General features: G+C 40.8%; 4 protein-coding genes across 4 annotated transcripts; all 4 read right to left on the bottom strand.

The window, feature by feature from the left end:
* Positions 1–2,520: 2,520 nt before the first annotated feature.
* On the bottom strand, positions 2,521–4,419 carry hoxa2b (homeobox A2b). The gene is made up of 2 exons (XM_085422751.1): positions 3,882–4,419; positions 2,521–3,413 (listed from the first exon to the last, which is right to left on the bottom strand). Exons 1-2 carry the CDS (start codon positions 4,279–4,281, stop codon positions 2,725–2,727), a joined length of 1,089 nt encoding a protein of 362 aa, XP_085278877.1. The 5' UTR covers positions 4,282–4,419; the 3' UTR covers positions 2,521–2,724.
* Positions 4,420–6,455: 2,036 nt separating this feature from the next.
* hoxa9b (homeobox A9b) lies at positions 6,456–13,520 on the bottom strand. Its single transcript, XM_085422757.1, has 2 exons — positions 11,676–13,520; positions 6,456–11,193 (listed from the first exon to the last, which is right to left on the bottom strand). The coding sequence occupies exons 1-2, from the start codon at positions 12,187–12,189 to the stop codon at positions 10,955–10,957; spliced, it is 753 nt and encodes a 250-aa protein (XP_085278883.1). The 5' UTR covers positions 12,190–13,520; the 3' UTR covers positions 6,456–10,954.
* Positions 13,521–14,165: 645 nt separating this feature from the next.
* hoxa10b (homeobox A10b) lies at positions 14,166–16,328 on the bottom strand. The gene is made up of 2 exons (XM_085422752.1): positions 15,520–16,328; positions 14,166–14,856 (listed from the first exon to the last, which is right to left on the bottom strand). Exons 1-2 carry the CDS (start codon positions 16,292–16,294, stop codon positions 14,582–14,584), a joined length of 1,050 nt encoding a protein of 349 aa, XP_085278878.1. The 5' UTR covers positions 16,295–16,328; the 3' UTR covers positions 14,166–14,581.
* A 1,008-nt stretch (positions 16,329–17,336) lies between these two features.
* On the bottom strand, positions 17,337–23,189 carry hoxa11b (homeobox A11b). Its single transcript, XM_085422756.1, has 2 exons — positions 21,536–23,189; positions 17,337–20,592 (listed from the first exon to the last, which is right to left on the bottom strand). The coding sequence occupies exons 1-2, from the start codon at positions 22,134–22,136 to the stop codon at positions 20,360–20,362; spliced, it is 834 nt and encodes a 277-aa protein (XP_085278882.1). The 5' UTR covers positions 22,137–23,189; the 3' UTR covers positions 17,337–20,359.
* Positions 23,190–23,920: the final 731 nt, after the last annotated feature.

The raw sequence follows: 23,920 nt of genomic DNA, 5'->3' as shown, positions 1-23,920 counted from the left end.
AGTCAATCATATAATGCTGAATGCTTCTGTGCCAGCTTCCTCAGATGTTTCACGGGAGTCTGTGCTACTTCTGCTGCACTGCTTTGTACTCTGACTATATATTTGACATTTTAAAAAGGAAGAAGAAACAACAAATGCAGGTTATTTTAAAAGAAAACGATAGAACCAGGAAAGAATGACTTCTTACATCAAGTTAAGTCAGCGCCTCTGGTGCATTTACGGAAAATGGCCTTTTCTTTTTGTTTTGTCACATTGTTTATAAAGATGTCAGTCATTTATTCGTCTTTTTTGACAGGCGGTATCACCCAATCTGGGTTAAAAGACTGAGCCTTTGAACTGTATACTCTGTTGTTTTGGAGGAAGGAGACAGAAGTGTCGAGGCGTTTGTGGCACAGCTTTAGTCTCAGGTGTTGGCTTGGCTGCAGGTAGCTGTGCTGCCACAGCCAGTCAGACTCTGCAAACAGATAATATGATCATTAAACAAGGATTTTTATTCAGAATCACGATTGAATTTCTCAGTATTAGAGTTGTTACAAATCATAACGCAAAATTAAACCTTTTCCACGTTTTCTGACGTCACTTCCTGTTTCTCTTCATCCGAGCAGCCAGCACGTTGTTTATGAGCCTCTAATGCTCTGCGGCCATTCAAAACCTGACCCCCTCCTGACCTGCCGGTAGTTCCTCCCAGCTTTAGAGGAGAGCCGCTTTGACCTCTGACCTCTGTGTGCCTCTGTGTGCCAGCGCATGTGTGCGAGCAAGGGGAGGGCTCTTACAGGCAAAGCCATGTATCTAGTTTCCATAAAGCTCTATCTTACTTGCCTGTAGTCTCAAAAACAGCCCAACGCCTTTGGTTCCTTCCCCTTTTATCACACTCATTACAGGGGTCGCAATCCACCGAGTGCACACTGCACTCTAGCTGTTTAACATGCAAAACACGGATTAATTCATAGTTTAGTTTATCGTTTTTGTATAATAAGATACTTTATTTGGTGAGTGTAAAATTAAAGGTGGGAGATGATCATGTGGACCATTGTTGTGCTTTTAGAAAAGGAGGTGTTGCTTGGTTAACACTGGATCTACAGTTATGAGTCCACGTCCGACTGCTTCTGGGCCTACTGGGTTTAATATTAGGCTTTCACGATTTTGTCCTTGTTCTCAAAACATGCAGAATCAGCATCACTTTGAACCATTTTCAGGAGGACGAGCAGTTCACCGCCTCACCTCACATTCGTTTTTATTAATGCTATGAAGCGCTTAGCGTGCGGTCGAAAACGCAGAGTGAGTGTGTGTGTGTGTGTGTGTGTGTGTGTGTGTGTGTGTGTGTGTGTGTGTGTGTGTGTGTGTGCAAGTACACTGAGCATATAAATGAATATCTGCCGCCTGGGGACTGTTTTCAGAATTATTAATCACTGTGGTGGTTAATTTTATATAGCACCGAAGAATGACTTTGGTTTTTCACCAAACATTTTTTTTTTAATTCTAAACAGTAAATAATGTATATGAAAAATGGGAGTTGGATGGAGGGGGGGCCCTTGTGGAAAAAGCGTCTTTAAGTCGAGCAGAGGATCAACTGGTCGGTGTGAGAAATTCCTTTAGCATTAAACGGGGTCGAACTGCCTTTGATCCAGACCAACATAAATTTACCTCAATTTCATGATGATGTACTAAAAAAATAATAATAAACGGTTCATATACATAAATACCTTCAGCCGTTTGACTGATATGTGACCATTGTTCGCAGTCGAATCCGTTTTATAGTTACATCATCCAATTAATTTATAGGCTCAGTTACATAAATTTATATATCAATTTGGAAAAAATGCCTTACGTCTGCTGCTTTGAATGAGTCCTACTTAATTTTACATCATAAAAAGTTTTGAAAACCACAATGGGGCAAGGCGCACGTCTTAATTCAAAGAGATTGTATTACATTGCGGCTCGGGCTATAAACAAGCACCCTCAGTCCTGTGAGTTTTATAGGCAATAAAACGTAATTAGAAAGCCAGGAAAAGTCATAGCTTTTGGCCTGGGACTCCTAGCAGGCAATTCACACAGCAAATTTTCTTTTTCTGCGTTTAAGTATGGAGAGGCAATGAATCTCTCGCAGTGCTCCTTTTTGTGTGTGTCTTTTTGTGGACTATATGCTACCAGACCCACGGCCACGCTGGAGAAATTCTCTCAGCACAATCTATGAACATAAAAATGTAATACAGCAACAAAAATTACACATTTATACAGCTTCTATTTTAATTTTAGTTTATATGTGTTCAGTGCATTCACAGGCTAATTAATTTAATGGTAAAATAATCCTTTTATATTAACAGCTTATATTGTTTTTTCTCATTTTTGAGAATTCATTTCATTTTATGGCTGATGCTCTTAATAATTTTCATTTATTGAGGTAAAATCAATAAGCTCTCTAGAGTTGCTTATTGTGGGCATATAGTGAGAAAAAAACCCAAAACGCATCTGAGTTCAATCAATGTAAAATTTTATTTCAATAAAAATATTGTGCTCAATTATAGTCCAAATCCATATAAAAATAAATGTGCACTGTGTCTTCTACCAGCCTACTTTAACAGTCCATACAGGCAACAAAAAAAAAAAGAAAAAAAGCTTTGCTTATTTCGCTTTAACTTACCTCATCTATTAAAAATTTCCACCCTGACGCCCTAAACTATAGAGCACAACCGTCTGAGTTACAAATACCAAAGTCGAAACATTTCAATAACTCAGGTTTTGCAGGTCGATTGTTGTGAGTGTTTCTGAGAAGAGGTCGAAAGTCTCGCAGGGTAAAGGCAGGGGACTTTGAGCTGATTCTGACAAACTCGGTGAGAAAGAGGGCGAGGATGAGAAAACTTGGAAATCCCGAAATGAGGCGTCCAGGTCCGAGGAATCGTCATTGTTCGGGCCTATTGTGGACACGCAGATGGGCACAATGGCTGACGGGTTTGGAAAATGTTTCAGATTTTTCTCATTGCTGGTCAGAGGGGTAACAGTTGGGCTTTGGCTCTCTCCATTGTGTGCGTTCTGACAGTCTTGTGAAGTCAACGTATTCTGGTGGAAATACCTCTCCCTCTCAAAGAGCGTCCCGGCGGCGCTGCCCTCTGTAGCCTGCTCCAACTCGTCCTCCGGCCCGTCGTCCAGGCAGGCGTATTTCCCCTCGCTGTCCCTGTTTTCCTTGCTGTGAGTCTGCCTCTTGTGCTTCATCCGCCTGTTCTGAAACCACACTTTCACCTGCTTCTCCGTTAAATCCAGCAAAGCAGCTATTTCCACTCGCCTCGGTCTGCACAAGTATTTGTTAAAATGAAACTCCTTCTCCAGCTCCAGAAGTTGGGTGTTGGTGTACGCAGTCCTCAGCCTCCTTGATGGCCCTCCATCGCCAGCACCACTCTCTGGTGTATCAGGTGAACCTAAAATAAATAAACAATTTAAATAAATTATTAATAGAAAATCCACTGCAAATATAATAATTTAAAACATTCGTAACAGGGGTGTGTTTGGAGGGGAGAAAAAGCGCTATGGGGTGAAACTTGTGGCAAGCAAACACCAGGACTGGGAAGATTTATGGGCCCCAGGCAGAATATGATGGGTCTGCGTGGACAAGACAGGACGGAGGGTGAAGATTAATGAACATGCCAGCTGCTGGCCCGTGTAAGAATAATCTACCACATTACTGTCAAACATTAGCACTCTTACACTGCATCACAAGTCAGTGCGTTACTTGATGAGATTAAGAATACTTAAATCAAAATCCTAGACTGGCTCAGAAGGGACGCCCACGCTGCACAAGGCCCCAGGATGGAGCTACTTGCAGAGGGAGAATCCTCAGACAATAAGGAGCCTTTTTTACATGGAGGTTATTAATCATCATGTCTTGCCTTGGGGGGAGAAGTAGAGTGGCGAGGAGTCATCCGTCGTCGCAGCAGGAGCAGCAGCAGGAGCAGAAGAAGATGAAGAAGCAGAAGCAGCCTGGTTCCTCTTGATGCTTTTTTTCTCCTTCATCCACGGGTACTCCGGGGGTAGGGACACAGCCTGTAGCGGGCTGAAGCCCTTCTGAGCCTGCTTGGAGCGGCTGTGGCGTGGGTGGACGCTCGGGTTCAGGCCGGGGATGGTCTGCTCAAAAGGAGGAGGAATCAGTGTCGACTGTGAAAGCGCTGAGCTCTTGATTGATGAACTTTGAAATGCATCACCGACAGGGTTAGTGAAAGATGTCAGGCACTCAGCGAGCGACGGCTGGCTGTTGATAAAACCACTTTCTCGCCCAAATTCGTAATTCATCTCCTCCTGCTTGTCTCGGAAAGCTCGCGGGTATTCAGAGGAGGGAAGAATTATAAAGATAAAATATATCTCTCTCTATATAAATATATGTTTGCGAGGTTTCTTTTTGATAAACTACTTAACTGGTTATAGTCATAGGGAGACCTCTGCCATAAACTATTGCTTTCAGGAGGACATGGTCGGAATTAGACCGTGCTGCTTGTCACATGATTGCATCTGCCCAATGACAATTTGGGTTTTTTATCAAAAGAAGCCACTGTCCCCTATGATTGATCGAGAAAGTCTGAGAGGTAACGCCTCATTCCGGGGGTAGGGGTTGCTTTATTTACACATTTTTTCCCTCCTCTTCTCAGTTTGTCCACCACTGCCTAACCGCCCCCCCACTCCCACCTTACAGCACCCCGAAAATGCACCACAAAGCCGTGCACGTCTGCCACGGGAGCGCGCGCCCGTGCGAGCTTGCAGTTCACGAGTGTTTATGGGCATTTATTTCCAGCATGGCGCGCCGCAAATCATTGCAGCAGTCACATTTGTGCCTCATAATACCAAGACGCCCACAGTCGTTATCTCTGGCCGAGACGTTAATCTTGAGAGTTTCTTGAGGATTGACTAGAAAAGGAAAGGAAAGGAAAGGAAAGGAAAGGAAAGGAAAGGAAAGGCAGCACCAGACACAGCAACATGTCCTCCCCTCCCCCACCGCCCAAACTACAGAGAGAGAGAGAGAGAAAAGAGACAAATTAATTTTCATATTTTAGTCTGATTTTGCATCGATTACATTTTAATCCCCAAATTATTTAACCTTTGATTGGCAGCGTTAGATTTAAAGTCTAAATAAAAATGTGATGTATAAATTATTTGAAGTATGTTTGTGTGTCTGTGTCAAGGTAAGAAAGCATCTTGGTAATTTAACGTGCATTTGTCACCGTTTTACAGTTTATTGCTCCCTTCCCCTCGTCCAATTTCGTTCATTTTATATCACCTATTGGGATAATGTTGACCTTAGCCGGCATCCATACATTTCAGCATTATTGGTTATAACATAGGGGAGAGCAGAAATGATTTGCCACTGCACTGTGAAGCTTAGGAAAGGTGGGGATCTGATGGCTGTTTATTGCTCAGGCTCTAAACAAAGAGCCCTGGTAGCCCGTGCGTGATCAATCTTTCTCGCCAAAAGGTCTGACAGCTCCCTGCCCTAAGAACACATTTAAACCATCTAACACTCCCTTGGATCATATGTGGCCAGGAAGAGGACGACCTCTCTGTGAGCTGCAGGATGAGTTTTCAATTTAGAAAGGTCGGGATTTCTTTAAAAGCAGGGATGAGACGCATGGGCTTTGCGCACAAAGCTTTTTGCTCTGTTATTTGATAATAAACGATAAATCCAGACGTAACTCTGACCCCCTCACTTTTTTTGATCTCAGAAAGGACATTTCTGGCATAGAAAGAAAGAAGAGAAGACTTGACTGGGTGGATGGTATAGAAACGAAAACGGAGCTTCTTCTTCTTTTTTCTTTCTTTTTTTTGTGCATAGGATCAATTGTTTGCTGAGGTGAGTGGGTGTTGGCATTCAGTAGAAATCCCATTCACTGCCATACCTATCTCTCTGGCAGGAACCATGTAGACAAAGTCTTTGTGTGGCCTGCTTTCTGGAATAATTCTGCTTTTACGCATAGAAGTGATTTTATATATCCTCATAGCGTAAAACGGTTTATTATTGTTTGTAAAAGTGCGTCCTGAATATGAGACATGAGATCTTGTAGTAGAATAAAATCATAAAATATACTTTAACATGTCTTTGCTAAAAGAAAACTAAATTAAACGTTGGTGACTTAGAAATCAATTTAAGAAGGTACAAAAATTAAACGAATTCGACGTAATGGCGGTTAATTCTCTTTCTGAAAATAGCTGCCTAATAATACCTGTCTGAATAAATCACGTCATTCTGCCATTTATTTATTTATCTTAATTTGCACATCATAATTTTAAAGCACTTAAAGACGCTGTTTACTTATTCTGACACATTTTTTGGAAACGAAAGAACAGAGCCCTGTTCAAAATATAACCCCCAGCAATATTTGATCATATTATAAATACTGAGAGCTGAAAACGTGAATATATTTCACATTTCGTACTGCTACAAAATTTGAATCGATGCTGTTATCCGTGTACAGATCTTTGACGACCTGAAGTCGTTTTTTTTTTTTGTTTTATTTTATGTTGCTTGTCCTGAACGGCAGACGAGAAGAGGATGATCCGTGGACGTGAACCGGAGTGGCACGTTTCCCGTCTGTTCTGAAACAACGAGAGACATCTGGAAGGCAAGGGGGCGAAACACTAATGCGTTGTTTTAAAGGGGATATATTTCATTCAGCACATATTCTGTTTTCAGACAGATACCGTGATATTAAACGTATTAAAAAATAGAAATTTTTAGTAGCTGGAAAATTACAGCGTGTCCATGTGCTTTTGTTTTGGATTTTATTTTATTATTTGTTTGTTTTTAAGCGTGAAAAATATATTTAATAATTAATGGTATAATCATGTGTGTAAAATAAAGGTGATTTGGAATGGTGGAGAGGCCTGAGTGTTTGCTGCATCTTTTTGTCGTTTGCGCTGCATCATATCACAGCATGCTCTCCCTGCGAGAGGACACTTAAAACGAAATTGCATGGGTGCATTCAAGGCGCACAGTAGCTATAATACTCTGGAAAACACATTTAGGGTTGTGTGTGTGTGTGTGTGTGTGTGTGTGTGTGTGTGTGTGTGTGTGTGTGTGTGTGTGTGTGTGTGTGTGTGTGTGTGTCCTGGAAACAAAGCAGCGTTCACGACGACAGCATTTTCATATTACGCTTTTATTTATTGAGCCGCCTGGATTCATGGGAAGATTTGACAGATACTCCAGGCGCACTATAGGCCTGCAAATCAAACATTATTTTTCCCTCTAAGTCGACATGTGAAAATAAATAAATAAATGAAATCTCATAAAATTCCATTTTTGGTGATGAAAGCAAATAAATAAATGGCGTTCATGAATAAAGCTGGTCGTATATATACGACCAGCTTTATTCATATATATATTTATAGATATAGATATATAGATATAAGGTTTGAAGCGTTTCCTGTGCTTCCCAGTAAGATGACACCTCTCCCACCTATAACCCACTTTTAGGAGACAGCCAGCCTGTCTGTCAGTCCTTTCCCTGTTTGACTCAAGTGGGCTATCTCTGCTTAATCACACCCCACGTGAAAGGAAAAATGTACATGAGGGAGGTTTTGATGCAAACTGATGTGAGACTGCTGAGAACAAATGGCCGATAAGCATAAGCTTTAAAGAAAGAGTCTTTCCCCTGAAGACACGATAAATCTAAGGTTTTTTCCATGGTTCGCCTCGTAGGTCAATCCATTATATCTGCAAAATGTTTGGGCTTCTGCTAACCCAGACACATATTTCAAAGTTAACCTCACTTTCCACGTTCTCTTTGGGATTTGTCCAAAACAACAGGCTACTGGCACTGAGGATAAGTGGATGGAACAGATTCCCATGTGCTCACGACTTTACTCCTCTGAACTTCTATTCCAGATTTGACTTACAGCCTCCTCTGCCACTGCTGGTGTCATGAGGTTTGATGTATAGGGGTCACCAAAGGTCACGGCAAACAACGTCTAAGGAACTTTGTTTTTCTGCAGCAGGACTCCCGGCATGGCTGTTTGCACTGAAACTATCCAGCCTAACATTCATGAGGATCAGACCGGAACCTTCGGCCATTTGCACACAACAGTGTTTTCTTGTGTCTTAAGGAGAGTTCACAGATGCCATAACAGCGCAGTAAAACAGCATATGCATAATGTTTATGTTTTTGAATTTGTCCTCAAAGTATCCCTTCTTCCACCTCACAAACTGATAAAGACACATACTGATCTACACATGGATGACCGTTTCAGGTGACAGAGGGAGAAATGGAGGAACTGTAGTGAAAGAAGAGGAGCCTACTCTCGGTTTTTCAGGACCTCAAGTCTATCATGAGACATAAGCTAACGGCCATGCTCCCGAGACAAACTTAATCATGTGGCAGTAATCATGATCGGTGGAGCATTTTGGTGTAAATTATCTGTAGGCATGTGAGTGCAGGAATAAAGGGGGAGGTCACAGCAAAAATCAAATGTGAGCTTTCCCCTGCTCAGTAGTGCTATTTATCCATCTAGATTATTTTTGGTGTGAGCTACAGAGACGCCCGCCTTCTTTTGAACATAATGGAACTAAATGCTACTCACAGATATCTCCAGGCATCGATCCTGAACAGAGGTTTGTGGTGCGGATGGTGCCACAGGATCTAAACCTGAGCTTGATTTGCATGATTGAATGATTTTGAACACTACAGGGCACTTAGTTCCATTACATTCAAGAGCATCCCACACCCACACAAGCTAGCACAGTTGAGGAAATAATACACAAATTAGATCTTGGGGCTAACTGCTTCTCTATACAAATAAATGGCATGATGACAGATGATCGAGATTTTTCTTACATATATTATTATTTAAAGCATCCTAGTACTACTGCTGAGTGACAAAATAAAAATATGTAGGCTTGATTTTGAGTGTAACCAGCCTTTTACTTTCATTTTTGTTGCATGAGATAAAGCCGTATGTGTAAATAATCTTTTAAACTGTACATGGGCTGGATTCATGAGATAACCCCTTCATATTTGCTATATTTTTCTCAAACCAGACTAAACAGGTCAAAATTGGTGAATAACAAAGTCTGTTTTTAACTATATAACAATTTTTAAAGCATGATATGAGTAAAATAATCATAAATGAAGCTGAAACATGGGTTAGATATTCATATTTATGAAGTAGAGGTCTGAAATCGGTGGGGAGTGGTGTTTAGTCGCATCATCATGAACGCATCATCCTTTTTGAGCACTGTTCTTCAGATTAGCCGCTGCCTCCACCTGCTGGTGGTCAGAGAGCAGCAGCATTCACCAAAGCATGGAGCTTCAACACCATCACCAGCACAGTGTTTGACCCCGTTTATTTGTTTAAGTGTAAATTAAAATAGTCAGCTTTACCAGAAAGAAAAATCTGTTTGGTCATTCAATGTTATTTTTATAAACGGTCATTTTTATTGGCAGATTCCTCAGTTTGTCAGACATGCTGCAATAGTGTGTCTGCTGTAGTGACAAAACAACAAGCTTTTTTGACCGAGACGGTCTAATTGTTGGTGGGTGGCTGTAAAGTAATTAGACGTTTTAAAACAGAACCATTTGCACCCCCCACCCCTTGTGTGTGTGTGTGTGTGTGTGTGTGTGTGTGTGTGTGTGTGTGTGTGTGTGTGTGTGTGTGTGTGTGTGTGTGTGTGTGTGTGTGTGTGTGTGTGTGTGTGTGTGCAAATGGACAAATATTACATATCTGACTATTGGCCCACAGTATCCTGCAGACAAATAAGAAAAATAAAATCACGTACAATACTAAAGTGGAACAATAATCTCTTTTAACTTTCTCTTAGATACAGGTAGGCCTCTGCTGTTTGCAGTCGAACGCTTTTATTTTGTTTTTCCTTTTTCTTTCTTTCTTTTTTTAAGGATTTAAGGATTAAGGACAATTTACGTAATTGTGACCGTTTTACTGCTTTGTAATAAATATTCAGTTTAATAAGCAGAGAAGGACTATTATCAAATGCTGACCATATCTTAAAGATTTCTCGCTCGTCCGTAAGAGTAGCTTTTTTAATTGCAATACATAGATAATTATTAAAATACAAATTTATACCAGCAGGCCTTGGCATAGGACTCTTTTGAGTTAAAGAGAGAGAGAGAGAGAGAGAGAGAGAGAGAGAGAGAGAGAGAGAGAGAGAATGGCTAACTTGGCAAACCTTAGCTTGGGAAGTTTCGGTGGTTCATTTGGGTTGTTTGCGCCATAAAGCTCGATGGTTACAGCCCAGAACTTGTAGTAAAAGTCTATTTTTATCGTTTTCTTCCTGCAATAAAACATTTCCCCCACTTCATTTAATTTGTATATAACAGAAGCAAAAGCTTTAACTTCAAAAGAGAAAAAAGAAAAGATAAAAAAGGATTTGAAAACATTTCACGATCGAAACAAAGGAGCATTTAAAAACAAAATCCTCTAGCACCATTTAGGAATTTAAATGTTGGTTTATATTTGTGTATTATTGTTGGGAGAAATTAAATACAAAAATGACATCACATTACTACTTTTCTTTAATGCTACACAAACTACACTTTATTCTAGGTTAAATCAAGAACGATGAGGTATTTTCCGTGTGCGCAGTATGTTCACAAATGCATCAAAATCTTACTATTAAAAAAACAATATCAAGTTACCAAAACAATAACTTAAATAATGCAAATAGGTAGCTGAAAGACATTCAGGTAGTCAACAGATCCATGCAAATAACAAATGGCCTAAGGTAGCTATCTGTGTGCGGCAGTACAACACATCTAAGTTCTCATAAAACACTTGTTCCTCTCAATATTATAAGAAAAAAAAAACACCCAGCATTGTTTCAACAGCACTAACTTTACAACAACATGTGTTACAGGAACATTAAGGACAGACACCAGTTTTCCCTTTCAACCCCTCACCCCTCCCCTCCCAACCAGGCTCTAATCCCAGGTCTGTCCAAGAAAAAACAAAGAAAAAATGAAAACAGTTAACTGTCTCTTCGCCGGTCTTTGTTTTCTTTCTTCATCTTCATCCTGCGGTTCTGAAACCAGATTTTTACCTGTCTCTCGGTCAAATTCAACAGTCTCGCTATCTCGTATCTACGATCCCGGGGAAGGTACATGTTAAACAGAAACTCCTTTTCCAGTTCGAGGATTTGATGCTTTGTATACGGGCAACGTTTTTTTCTGGTGGGCTTTGCGTGAAGCCAGTTGGATGACGGGTTATCTGGAAACCATGAGACAAGAGAGTTAACGCTATCGAGATTAGTGTAAAATTAACAAAACAAAACAAAAATAAAACAAGTCCTGCTTATTCGTTTTACGCACAGTATGACTTTTTTCTTTAGAGACATTCTTTTTTGTCTGCTGAGAGGCAATTTTGAGGTTTTTCTCTGGCAATATTTCTGCCGAATTTGGAAAAATGCGCAGAATCTGACGTGAATATTAGGGTCATAGTCACCTTATTTATTATTTTATTTATTTATTTATTTTGGATATGATGTTAATCAGCTAGGAGACCGCTATGTCTCCGTACCTTTGAAACAATGCACTCTTATAATAGCGTCATACGCGTTTTCAAGATGATACAAGCCAATGGCATTCAAAACAAATCCTCCACATTCGCGAAAAATTAAACCCTTTTGCTTATGCTATCTAAATGTTTACATCGAGTGACAATAATAAAAATCCAAACCCTGCATTGCTTACTTGGATCCACCTTCCTTTTTTCCTCTACTGACGGATTATCTTCAGTGGCTTTAGACGCAGTTTCGCAGGGAATCTCCACTAGAGACGCACCGTTTTCAGTGTCAGACAAAAGATGCGTGTGCGTCTCCAAAGTTGTGCATTCCGCAGTCCCAATCAGGGGTTCCGGTTTTATCTCATAGTGCATGCCTGTCGATGGTAATCCCGTCAAACACAGGGACGCAGAGACCGGATCCAGCGCCCAAGAGCGCGTAAACATGCCATCGCTGTCCCCACTCGGGTAAGGGTGATGTATATATGTCGGAGCGGTCGTGTTTGGAGTGTGGGCCGAGATGGCACTCCAAGAGCCACCAAAAATAGAAGATTTCGCCTGCAATGGGCAAGACTCCTGTCCGCCATATTCGGTGACCACCGCCTGCTCCACCCCTGCGGCTGACGAGGAATACCTCGGTGCCATATCCTCCTGCTCGGGAAGAATGCGCGAGTCAATGTAATAACTGGTCCCCAAAGTCGACATTGCAAAGACGCAAAGTCAGAAAACGGCACTCTACAGTCCTGCAGCGTTTAGAAAAAAACGTTTCATTGCATGATAAGCTGCTGCTGTCGTGCGCCAGCTAGAAACTCAATGCGTCCAGTAAGTTGAACCTTGCCCAAGACTGGATAGGGCGCCCCAAACACGTGACCGTGGGACAGAACAATAAATAATAAATCAGCCTAGCGCTCGGCTAAATGGCCACCATTTTCCCCCACCATATTTTAATAGCAAATCCCCGCGCTTTTATTGGGAACTATTTCGTTTATAAGCAATAAACGTTGTGAATTTTGTCAAGAGAGCGTATGTTAGTGTAATCAAATCTAGCTGTAAATAGGGACGGGGGTAATAATCCTTTAAAGTATCCATTTGTAAAAACATCAAACAAGGTCTTCAGCTGAATATATATATATGTATATATATATATATGTATGCATGTATGTATTCATAAAAAAGCATCATAGGGTTATTTACCCCCCATCAAAAAAACAGACTGTAATACTTTAATGACCTCTATAAAACTTCTAATATGTACAAAAATTAGGCTCGTGGTAGCGGCAGATAAAATATGTCAAGATTTTACTTTTTTATATATACAAAAGCAGCAAACACGTCATTAAAGAATCACCAGGCTTTGGAAGATTTAAACATTCTGGGACAGTTTCCAAAACGCACATAGTTGCGTCTGCGTGTCTGTGGGTCCACTTTGAAGGCAATCTAAAACGGAAAGTGGGATGAGGTTATTTGGGTGCCATATACCAGGCCCCTTTTATCACGGGCAATTGGGTTGTTTTTCTTAAGGTTACAACCTGGCTGTCTAAGCTAAATATCACCAATAAAGCTCAGCCTTTGTGTCCTTTCTCTGGCTCAGGCAGACGCATCCGGCATTTGGAGGCAACTGGCAGACTGCAATGATCATAACCGAGGCCTTGTCTGTCCTTTCCCCCTCTCCAGGACGCATACCACTGCGAATTCTTTCATATTCCTGCTTCCAACACTGCTATTTTACACACATGTACTCACAATCATACAGAGCGGTGACCTTAAAATTATGGACGTGGTTAAAACTTGGTGTTTCTTTTTATTATTTTTTAAATCCCAAAGTGTAGTCATGTGGACTTGGCTTTATAACCAAAAAGAAGGGGGAAAAAAGTGGTCTATCCCCTTTGCGCAAAGCCATAAAACACATTATTGCACTTTTTGGAATAATACCTTTTATGCCTCTGAAGCAGTGTGCGCCGAGCAATTAATAAATGCAATTAGTAATTAAGAGCGATTCACTTTTCATGATGTGACGAGTTTTACTGAGGTAATCAAGGCAGTTTTGTGTTGTGGGAGAAATAATATAGCCCAACAACATGAGACTACCTAAACCACTCCACAGCCCGCTCTCCTCTTCTGGGGTTTTTGATTTCTTTTCTTTCTTTCTTTTTAAGTGTGAAATTTTGCTTAGGTGTAGCCTGTTTTATTACTAGTAACAATTTTAGAAATTTCCAAAGGCGAAGAACTCAGTGTACAGGCAGTTAGCAACCACAAGTTGATATCATGCACCAAAACGGCTTTATAGCCCCCCATTTGGAGCTGCTTTTCGTCAAATTAGTCAGAGTGCGTTATTGCTTAGGCGTCTAGATTATGGATTTTACTATTTAAAAAATTGAATGCAAGAAAACCTAACGTAATAACAATTTCAGATAGTTCAGAAAATCGCAATCAAAGGAGTCACTGTTATTCCACGCTTTGTGTGGCACATTTAGATATAATGTCAAGGACAAAAACAACGAAGTAACAGGCATCTGCCGAAGGCCTAAACCGTGAAGAACGTCACGCAGTAAAAGTGTAAAAAAACCCAATTTAAAGTACAAAGAGCACAAATGCATTTGCGCTGTACCGGTGCCAGCTTTAAAATTTTAACAACCCGCAGCTCCTGCTCTGGTTTTGTGAATGAAATAAGAAGGCTGCAGTTGCATGGATGGGTTTTATTCATTTGACCAGCAAAATGTGCAAATATTAATCAAATCTCTGGGCTTCTTTAGCACTCACACAAATACCTACATGTAACTGGAACACAAGTTTCCCCAAGGTCCAGCATGCAAATTCCAATGGTTCACTCAGGTTGAATAAAGAATATGTACAAGCCTGAAGCTCTGAAACACTGTGGTCACATTCAGAGCATTTTCAGCTGATCAGCGTTACAAATGTAACTATTTATAAATACAAACACGACAAATTAAACCAGACATGAAAACGAAAATCATTCAAAAAAGACCAACAATCAATAAGTTAGCAGTAGGATCCTATTTTCATTCTCACAGTTGGGTGTGGGGTCTGCACAGGCGTCCTTGGCATGGATGAAGGAGGGCGCCAAAGACGCACAGTCTCATGAGAAACTGAAGCTGCTGGAGAGCTCTCGGATCCTGTTTTCCCGGCTCATTTTTTTCAGTTTCATCCTCCTGTTTTGGAACCAGATTTTGACTTGCCTGTCAGTGAGGTGCACGCTACGGCTGATCTCCAGACGGCGCTCTCTAGTCAAGTACATGTTGAAGAGAAACTCCTTCTCCAGCTCCAGAGTCTGGTGCTTGGTGTAGGGGCAACGCTTCTTTCGACCACTCTTAGCTGTGAGCCAATTAGCCGTACTTTCCATCTTTCCATCCCCTACAATGAAAATCAGCCAAATATTAGGCAACAGGTGTGACAAACGTCATATTCATTAGAAATCATGAACGGATAACATTACATAAACAAAACATGCCAGTGCCCACACATGAAAATGTTCACTCAAATAATTTATCAACTATACGTATTTATTGCAAATATAGTTATATATATTTATTGCAAATATAGTTATATATAACTATATATATATATATATATATATATATATATATATATATATATATATATATATATATATATATATATATATATATATATATATATATATATATATATATAAGGTGTGTCCTAAATAATAGTTAATTATATTATTAACAGTTAAAATAAATACACGAGGTCTGTTTTAATATTGACAGCCAAAACATCGTATCACTGTTTTTTTGTTTTTGTTTTTTGGGGGTTTGGGGGATTTTTGTTTAGTTTTTTTTCCTTTGAGAGAGACAATAGCTCTGCATCTCTGCTTTAAATAAGCCAAGTTTAATTTTTCTTCCTCTCTGATAAACTTCTAAGTGCCTGACAGTTCCCCAAAAGCACCAATCTTCCTCGCGTATTTGTGCGGTCAGAAATCTTACGTTTTAAAGCAATGATCGCATCTCCTTTTTTTTTTTAGCCATATTTCTGCAGCTAATGCCAGCTCTTCACCTTTTACGAGCTTTTCTGGACACTCCGTACTGCAAGTCTCAGTTGGTTCGGGAGAGGACGAGCCTTCCGAGGAGAGGCGGCTGTCCTCTCCTCTGGCCGGGGCGCAGGGCGCAGGGACAGGCGCCTCCTCGTGGCCCTCTCCATGCTCCGACTCCGCCGAGGCGGCCGGCGGCTGGGAGGCTTGGCTGTCCAAACGGGCAGGTCGTTGCAGAGTGAAGTGATTCATGTTTGGCTGGACATCGTGATAGAGCCTGGAGGACGTGTATGTCTGAGACAGGCGGAAGTAGCCGGGGACTGGCACCGTGTTGCCGCTACCCGGGCAGGATGCGCTCGAGTAGGATATGTCATCTACTGTCGCTCCTTTAGGACATTTATCAGACTCATAAAGGCAGTAAGCGCTCTCCTCTTTTATACTCGGCGAGAATGAACACTGAGCCATATGCTGGGCGCTGGGCTGATCCACCCGACAGGATCTCGACGTTTCCAGCCACGTTTCCATTCCTTGAACATACGAAGCAGCAGAGGGGATCACGCTTTGGGTCGTTGGCTCGTTGCGCTTACCGATCCCCGTGAAACAAGAGCCACCGGAGAGTCCATATGAATATTCCGACGCCTGTGGCAAGTACACGCTGTTACTTTGGTAATACGAACCGCTGTCGGTTCTCACGTTGATTAAGGAGTCCACAAAAAAGGAATTTCCAGCTTGGTTGTTGGGGCATGACATCGCTGTGGTATAATTTGACGGTGGATGAAGATAGCCCTTTCTGGCTGACATTTCTTGTGCAAAACATTGCTGAATAATTACTGATACTCACGCTTCTCACTGTAGCCTGCAGCCAATTAAAACACCAGGCGACTACAGACTCCTCCCAGTCCCGATCAGGCATCTCCACTGTGTCATATATTTTGTTTTAGGCTAAGTAAAGAGAAACTTTGAGGGGGAAAAGTGGTGTATCAGATGGGTTTAAGTAAAATCTTTAAATCTCCTTAAACTCTTGCACCTATAAGCCTCGAGGTGCCTGCCTTAAGTTCAGCACAACAACTGCTATTTGAAAACTCAGTTGTTGAAAGCTGTCCCTAACCATTATGTACAATGTATAGCTTTATGGCCAGTTTTACAGCACTGTAAAATGAGGGGTTCTAGAGGTGCCTCAGGATGCGTCGAGGATCCAAAATGTGTGTGACTCTTTGGTCCAGGGACTCTTAAGCTTTCGTGTGCTCATCTGATTGTTAATATTATTGGCCAGAACCTTTTAAAAATTTCTCATGGACTGTCCAATAGCAGAGTGGACAGCTGCTCAACTTTGTCGCATTCATGCCAAAACTTCAGGTCACGTTTTGGTGTGAATATTATGGATTAAAATATCACGACAAGGCAACTTTTATTGCAGATGCTCTGCTGAGCATTTATAAGGGCAGCGAGCAGGAACACTGAAGTAAAGGCGCCACAGTTGAACAATGCCCTGGAGCTGCATTTGCGTAATCGTCCCCTAATAGTGGCAATACTGCAAGGAAGGTAGTTTCTTATTTAACAGATTGGAACTTGTTAATTCTACTGTTATGTTCGCCACCGCTGGGATGCCGTATTTTCTCACGTATTTATTCCTTGCTTCTTCAGAAACACCAAGGTCCATATGCACATACTCCACATACTCCACTTTTACTTAATACTTAACAGCATCTCTCTCTCCATATATTCATATATATATATATATATATATATATATATATATATATATATATATATATATATATATATATATATATATATATATATATATATATATATATATATGGAGAGAGAGATGCTGTTAAGTATTAAGTATTTAAAATAAAAGAATAAATAAACAAAATGTATAAAGATATTTCACTTCTCAGGAAACAACAAGTACTACTTCTAAAAAAAAAAGTGCTCCGGTAACCACACACGGATCATATCCCAGTCGGCCGGCCAAGCAAGCAAATCGAGGATCTTAGTTAATTTTTATTTTCCATTTTTATATCATGACAAAGTCAGTTAAAACTAGTTAACAAAAAGCGTTGAGTTAAAAGCAAATAAATAAATAAAAGATACAAATAAAAATAATACATTAAAGCACGCCTTTAAATAAAAATAGAAGCTGGGTTTGTGGCCGACAGATTTAGGTCAGCCTAAAATGTCGCTTATCGTGGGGTTTATCCTAAAATACAACACCGGTTACGTCTATCTCCCTTTAAGCCTGGAGCCATAAAGTCTAGAAATCAGAGCTGCAGTTTATATACAGCCATTTTATATGGCGGCAAACGCGCAGCAGTCTTGCTGGAATGAATGAGAATATCCATTAACCCCTCTGGATTATTTCCCGTCAGATCTAAGTGTGTGCTGCGCGTCAGCTGATTATTATCATTCCCTCATATTATTATTCACATAAAACTTAGGTGTAAAAAGGGGGCTTTTTATTTATCTGACTTTATTAAATAAATGTTAGAAATCGAATGAAAAGCACGCACAAAGGGACAACAAAAGTAACCAAACGAACCATGGCTTCCACTTTTTAAAAGATTTGTCTTGATCCCATAGCGTGTATCCAAGGATGATCAAATCCTCTTCCACTAAATGAAGTATGATCTACATTTAAAAATAAAACAAAACTGTATGGTGTTGTAAAAATTAGTGACCCACAAACTGTTTGGAATATAAACCTTTGAGATTTTATTTCTTCATGCGCATTAGATATGCCCATTACTTTGCACAATTTCAACCTGAGAACTGCTGAATTGAATATACACAGAAATAAATTTTCTGCAGTTTTCTTGCGGAACTTTTCCAGAAATCTTATTATTATATGATAACATACAATAAAACATCTTCAGGTCAGTTATATGCAGACAGAAATGATTCTGGATGTTGTGGGAAATAGACTTTCTTAAATCACAAGAAGAGAAGGGGAAAAAGAAAAATACATCCCTGTCACTGTGAAATGAATATGACAGTATGTCTGTGCCTACCTTAACAATAAAATCCTGAGGTGGTTACATATTTAAAGCGGCTGAACGTCGAGTCAAACTTCCTTCATATCTCAATTCACGGCAATGACATTGATCTGAGGAGCGCCACCCAGTGGGCAAACACAACAGGCCCACACTGGAACGCAACACCAACGGAATATTCCTACCACGGCAAGATGCTGATACAAATGAGGCCGGAAAGGTCCGTGAACACAAGTTTCAGTGCTCCCAGCCGTTGTTTTTCAGGCCCTTAGTCACAGTTAATAACCTTGGTCTCAGACGCTTTATTGCACTGCACTCCAAACGCTCCAGACGAATCCGCGTTTTATGGCCAAGTTACTGGAGCAACTGGGAGGATGTGCAGCAATCAAAGCGGCATTCCTGGGAGCCTCACAGGATTCACGGTATAAGGAAGGCTACAGGGCCCTTATTAGCTTATGACAGGCTATTCAAGTTGTTTTCAGGGCCCTAGTGCTGATTATAAAATCACATTGAACACTTTTTCTTTTTTACCATCTTTTCATGTGCAGTTGCCTGTAAGATTCCCAGCTTGTTTATGTACTAACATACTTATGTAAGGTCTTTGGATTAAATCACTCCACATAATAAATAAATGATGATACTGTTGGTGGTGACTGTACTCACAGTCTGGGGTTTCTCCGTGTCTTTATTTACCCCATGTGCTACTGCTGGTTCAGGCTGACACAGGCTGACTTGAGCGTCCAGTAACAGCTACAACACTTCGTGGAGCCACATGAGAAAACAAATACATTTGTTTTTTAATTAGATCTACGCGATTTTTTAAAGTGTCAAGATCGTTTCAGATTGACCTAATAGGAATGTAAGGTCAAAAAAAGCTTTTCCACATCCCCCTCCCAGAAATGAATGAAAGCCTTGTAACGGATATCAAATAATAACTGCAGAGGATCTGATTTCCAGCCACGAGGGAATAAAAAGCGTCAGACCTACATATCATGCATCTGATACGACCCACGTGCTGGCATATAAAACAAAATATTGGATTTTGTTTCTTTTGGAGGCTCTTTTATCAGAGGTTTGCCCTTTGGACGAATTTGGAAAGTGATCCAACTTTTACGAGCAAGGGCTCGACAAAGCGCATGTAGTAGGGTCAAGCGCAGATGTTAAATATCAGTGAATCTCAGACTTAAGTGCATGAGACGAACAAATTTGTATCAGATTATGACTTTACTCATTCCACAACTATGCAATGCCGTGGCAAGCGTTTTTCGACCAGCTGATCACTATCAGTGGTGTCAAAAATCAGGAGGGGGGTCTGTTAGTAACTCCAAAACCTAGAAAAAAAACGTTTTTAAATCCCCAGACTTCTTGTATTTGCACAGGAACACTGAAAAGATGGCGGGGGGGGGGGGGAGTCAAAAGTTTCGGCCCGCAAAAGATCTGTGTTCGCGCTAAAATTGGGCCAAATCAAGATCCATTAAAGGGGACAGAAAGATACACGTGCGTGCGCAAGTAAACTTTAATCATATAGTGGAACAAAATAGGATTTTTTTTAATGCATCTTGATGTATATTATTAAATAAAATGAAGGGAAATCAGACAGATGTGGTTTTCTGCGCAAGCACCCCCATGCAACCATTAGACTTTAACATCTGTCGAGCTTAATAATAATAATAATAATAATAATAATAATAATAATAATAATAATAATAATAATAATAATAATAATAATAGAGCAAATTGTGTTAAAGGTGTATAAATAATTATTGATGGAGAGTGGCACTTTAAAATCTCGTCCTCCTGTCCAGGTAATGATATAGATGTGTGTGTAAAAGAGAGAGGTGCGTGTCCGCTGTCTTTGTTCAGTTTTTTTTTATAGCAGGGGGTTCGTGGTGTAGTACTGTAAACGGTCTCTGTTCAGTTTCTTCTCCTTCATCCTTCTGTTTTGGAACCAAATCTTGACCTGGCGATCTGTCAGGTTGAGCATCCGCGAAAGCTGCAGACGCTTCTCTTTGTTGATGTAAACACTGAAGAAGAACTCTCTTTCCAGTTCCCTGATCTGATATTTGGAGTATGGACATCTCTTCTTGCGCGTCCTCTGGCCACCTGGAAGACAACAAAAGGCAAAAGATCGTCACTTAAGATTAACATGGACCCCTTTGCACCCGCGTGAGATCGCCAGTGTATTTCTCGCTGATAAGCAGCCCCAGCTTTGGAGTTCAAGTATCTTCCCCCTACACTCAGGCCTACAGGATCAAGACTTGTAAACAAAGGCTGGGATTGATAGTGAAATCTGTGAAGTGAGGGGGGGGGGGGGGGGGGGGGGGGGGGGGGATCATCTTGGCTGTTTTGGGGATTGAAGGCGTAGGCCTAAACGACACATGGGAGTATCATGTATCTGGTATTCTTTTACTGTTCCCTATTGATCTCGCTGTGCGTAGAGAGCAGTTATTTTAGCTTTAGCACTGTAAATGCTGTCATGGAAAGCAGCTGGTGCATTAAAGCCTTGCAAATCCAGTGAATTTGTAAATATTTATCGAAAGAAGCAGGGTTAAGCCTAAACTCTTGTCCAGAGTCAGATTTAAACGCCCAACGCACTCCACTTTGCACTGCGCGGAATAAACAAGAATGCTAAATCTTAAAATGATCCAAAAATGGCTTATAATCAATGCAGAGGCTCTGTGGTGTGTTTAAAATATCTAGGTCGCTGTTAGGCTGTTATGTCAGTAGTATTTAAAAAAAAAAAGAAAATAAAAATTAACATTTGGCATATAAATGTTTTACAAGGTAATTATAAAAGTCCATACAAGTGCACAAATGAAGGGGAAAAACAGAGGCCATGTTGGAAATCTTGAAGACCAGCTTAACGCCAAAGTCTTCACGGCCAATTTCAATCCCAAGCACGTGATCTTGTCGTTTATAACATAGTTTTGTTGTAGGGTAAATCTGCAGGCCCTCCATAAACCTTACGTGCTTATAAAACTGCATATAAAAAGCTTTAAGAGCAAGGCGTAAGATTTTTCTCTGTGCATTAAGCAGGTTCACTCACTGCTGCTTTTGCTCTGCTTCTCCTCGCTGTGGCCGGAAGACGACTTGGGGCTGCAGCTCTCCGCCGTGTCGGAGCCCGGGTGCGCAGGAGCTGGGCTTGCTTTGGCGTGTCTCTCCGTGTCTGTCGCGTGTGCCGTCGGCGTTGCGCCGTTCTCTGCGCTCCCGTAAGCAGTGTCGAAAAACTGATCGAACGCCTGTGGCAGGACCCCGTTCCTGCCAACGCTGCCATAGAAGCTGGGCGTCGGGTTGGAGGAGCTGCAGTGGCTGGCGCTGGGGCTGCCTTTCACCAGGATCTCTCCCCCCCGAGAGGTCGGGCTCGTCCAGCTTTCCCTGTGCACGATGTCCTCAGCGAAGCAGTGCGATAGGCTCCCCCTGCTGTGGTGCCATTTACTTGAAGTATCAATGCCATAGTCTCTGAAAGCCACATCTCTCACGGATGGGACCTGTGGAAGAGCTGAGGACTGGTAGGAGTATGTCATGGGGCAAGAGGACTGGCTCTGGGTTAAATAATGAGGGAGACCCGAGAACTCTGCTCCGGAGACGTAGTAAGTGCAGCTCGGTAAATACATATTGGAGCCAGAGATCCGTTCATCAAAATCCATATTCTGTGGCTGAAAACGTCCTATAATAATCCTTGCATAGTTCCTCCGCGACGCTGCGCTCCAGTCACTTTGAGGCAGACTGGTGGAGCAGAAATCCTTAGACGTACAAGCTGACGTGGGGATCCATCTCTATCCATTCCTGAGGGCCAAAGCCATGTGACCACTGGCACAAAATGACAGATAGCCTACGTCTCAACGTGTAGGTTATATGAGTGAAAGAGTTTATGAAGTCGATCTTTGGCCGTGTGGAAAAGGAAAAATACTGAAACGGAATTTTGCTCAGAACTATTTTGGATATGCTGGAAGAGCTGAGCCTCTTATACACTGATTTTCATTGTTCCAGTGGGGTTATCTGGCTGAAGGCCTATTAGTGCCATGCTACAGGGTGGAAAACCCCTCAATTATATCAATTTTTACGCAGGCCAAGCATACCTGCAATTATATTATTTTATTTTTTATTTATTTATTTTTGGTTTCTTTCTTTCTTTCTTTCTTTCTTTCTTTCTTTCTTTCTTTCTTTCTTTCTTTCTTTCTTTCTTTCTTTCTTTCTTTCTTTCTTTCTTTCTTTCTTTTTATTGTTTTTAAACCTAACATTCGCCTTAACCCCGACCTCAGCACAGACGCTTTTGAAGATGAAGATCAGGTTTTCGGCCGCGTCAGCAGCAAAGATACACACCCGGTTACGCACGTAAGGGTTAAACTTTGAGACACAGATGACAGCATTTAGATAGAACAGATGATCTGTTGAGTTTGATAGCTTGACAGATTCCAGTTTTGAAAAAAAAAAATGGTGCTCAGTCACACATGCGTAAATTTATTAAGAAATTAGAAGCCTGTAAAATGGGATTATTTCTTGTCTGTGGATTTAATATAGCTCCTCTGGTTATATGGCGACCAATCAAGTCCCCAAGTGTGGGGCGATGCGAGACATTGTGTACTTTTGTTTTTCAGGCATCCGCACAGATTCACACCCAGGAGCAAAAAGATAACAGACTGTGAGGCTTTTTTTTCCATTATATTTCTATATTTGTAAAGTTTTTTGTTCAGACCAGCATTTCCATGATCGTTAAAACATACTTTTCTATTTAATACCACATTTCCCCCAAAAATACATTGAACCGCAGTTTGTTTTTTTGTTTTTGATTTTGTTTTTGCGTAAAAGTTGAAAAAATTTATATATATATATATATATATATATATATATATATATATATATATATATATATATATATATATATATATATATATATATATATGTGTGTGTGTGTGTGTGTGTGTGTGTGTGTGTGTGTGTGTGTGTTTGATGTTTAATGTAGACATTTACGTGTTCATGTACTATGGATAATAGAGGTATTTGTCGAAGGGGTTCCAGTCTTTGGATCGCTTGTTCTCTCATTGCAACGCCCAATATAAACCTTTGGACACGGGCGATTTCCCACACTCCAACCCATTTTCATTTGTCATCACTGCTGACTAAGTGGGCACATGTGTCACATATCACTAAACCCGTTGTGCAGCCAATTTTAGAATTTCGTCCAAATATATCAAAGCCTGTGAATTTGTCATCTGCACGGAAGCATTAAGAGACTCTAATATTTCACCCACGTGGCTGTCTCGCTGATTTGAACGGACTGCGTGTGCTTATTGCTATGGCACTAATATTAATTTCATTGTTAAAATCGTCTCGAACATTTTCACCCAGTTTAAATTCTTTTGCTAATTATTCGTCCCGTCGTATTTATAGCAGCATCTGTATTAAACCGAGCCTGCAGGTGTGAATCGGT

Source organism: Rhamphochromis longiceps, linkage group LG11 (assembly GCF_057381845.1).
Source record: "Rhamphochromis longiceps isolate RC_006_pf linkage group LG11, R_longiceps_female_GT1.1, whole genome shotgun sequence".
NCBI classification, from domain to species: domain Eukaryota; kingdom Metazoa; phylum Chordata; class Actinopteri; order Cichliformes; family Cichlidae; genus Rhamphochromis; species Rhamphochromis longiceps.
The sequence above is the reverse complement of the archived record's forward strand: the minus strand, read 5'-3'. Positions and strand labels throughout refer to the sequence as shown.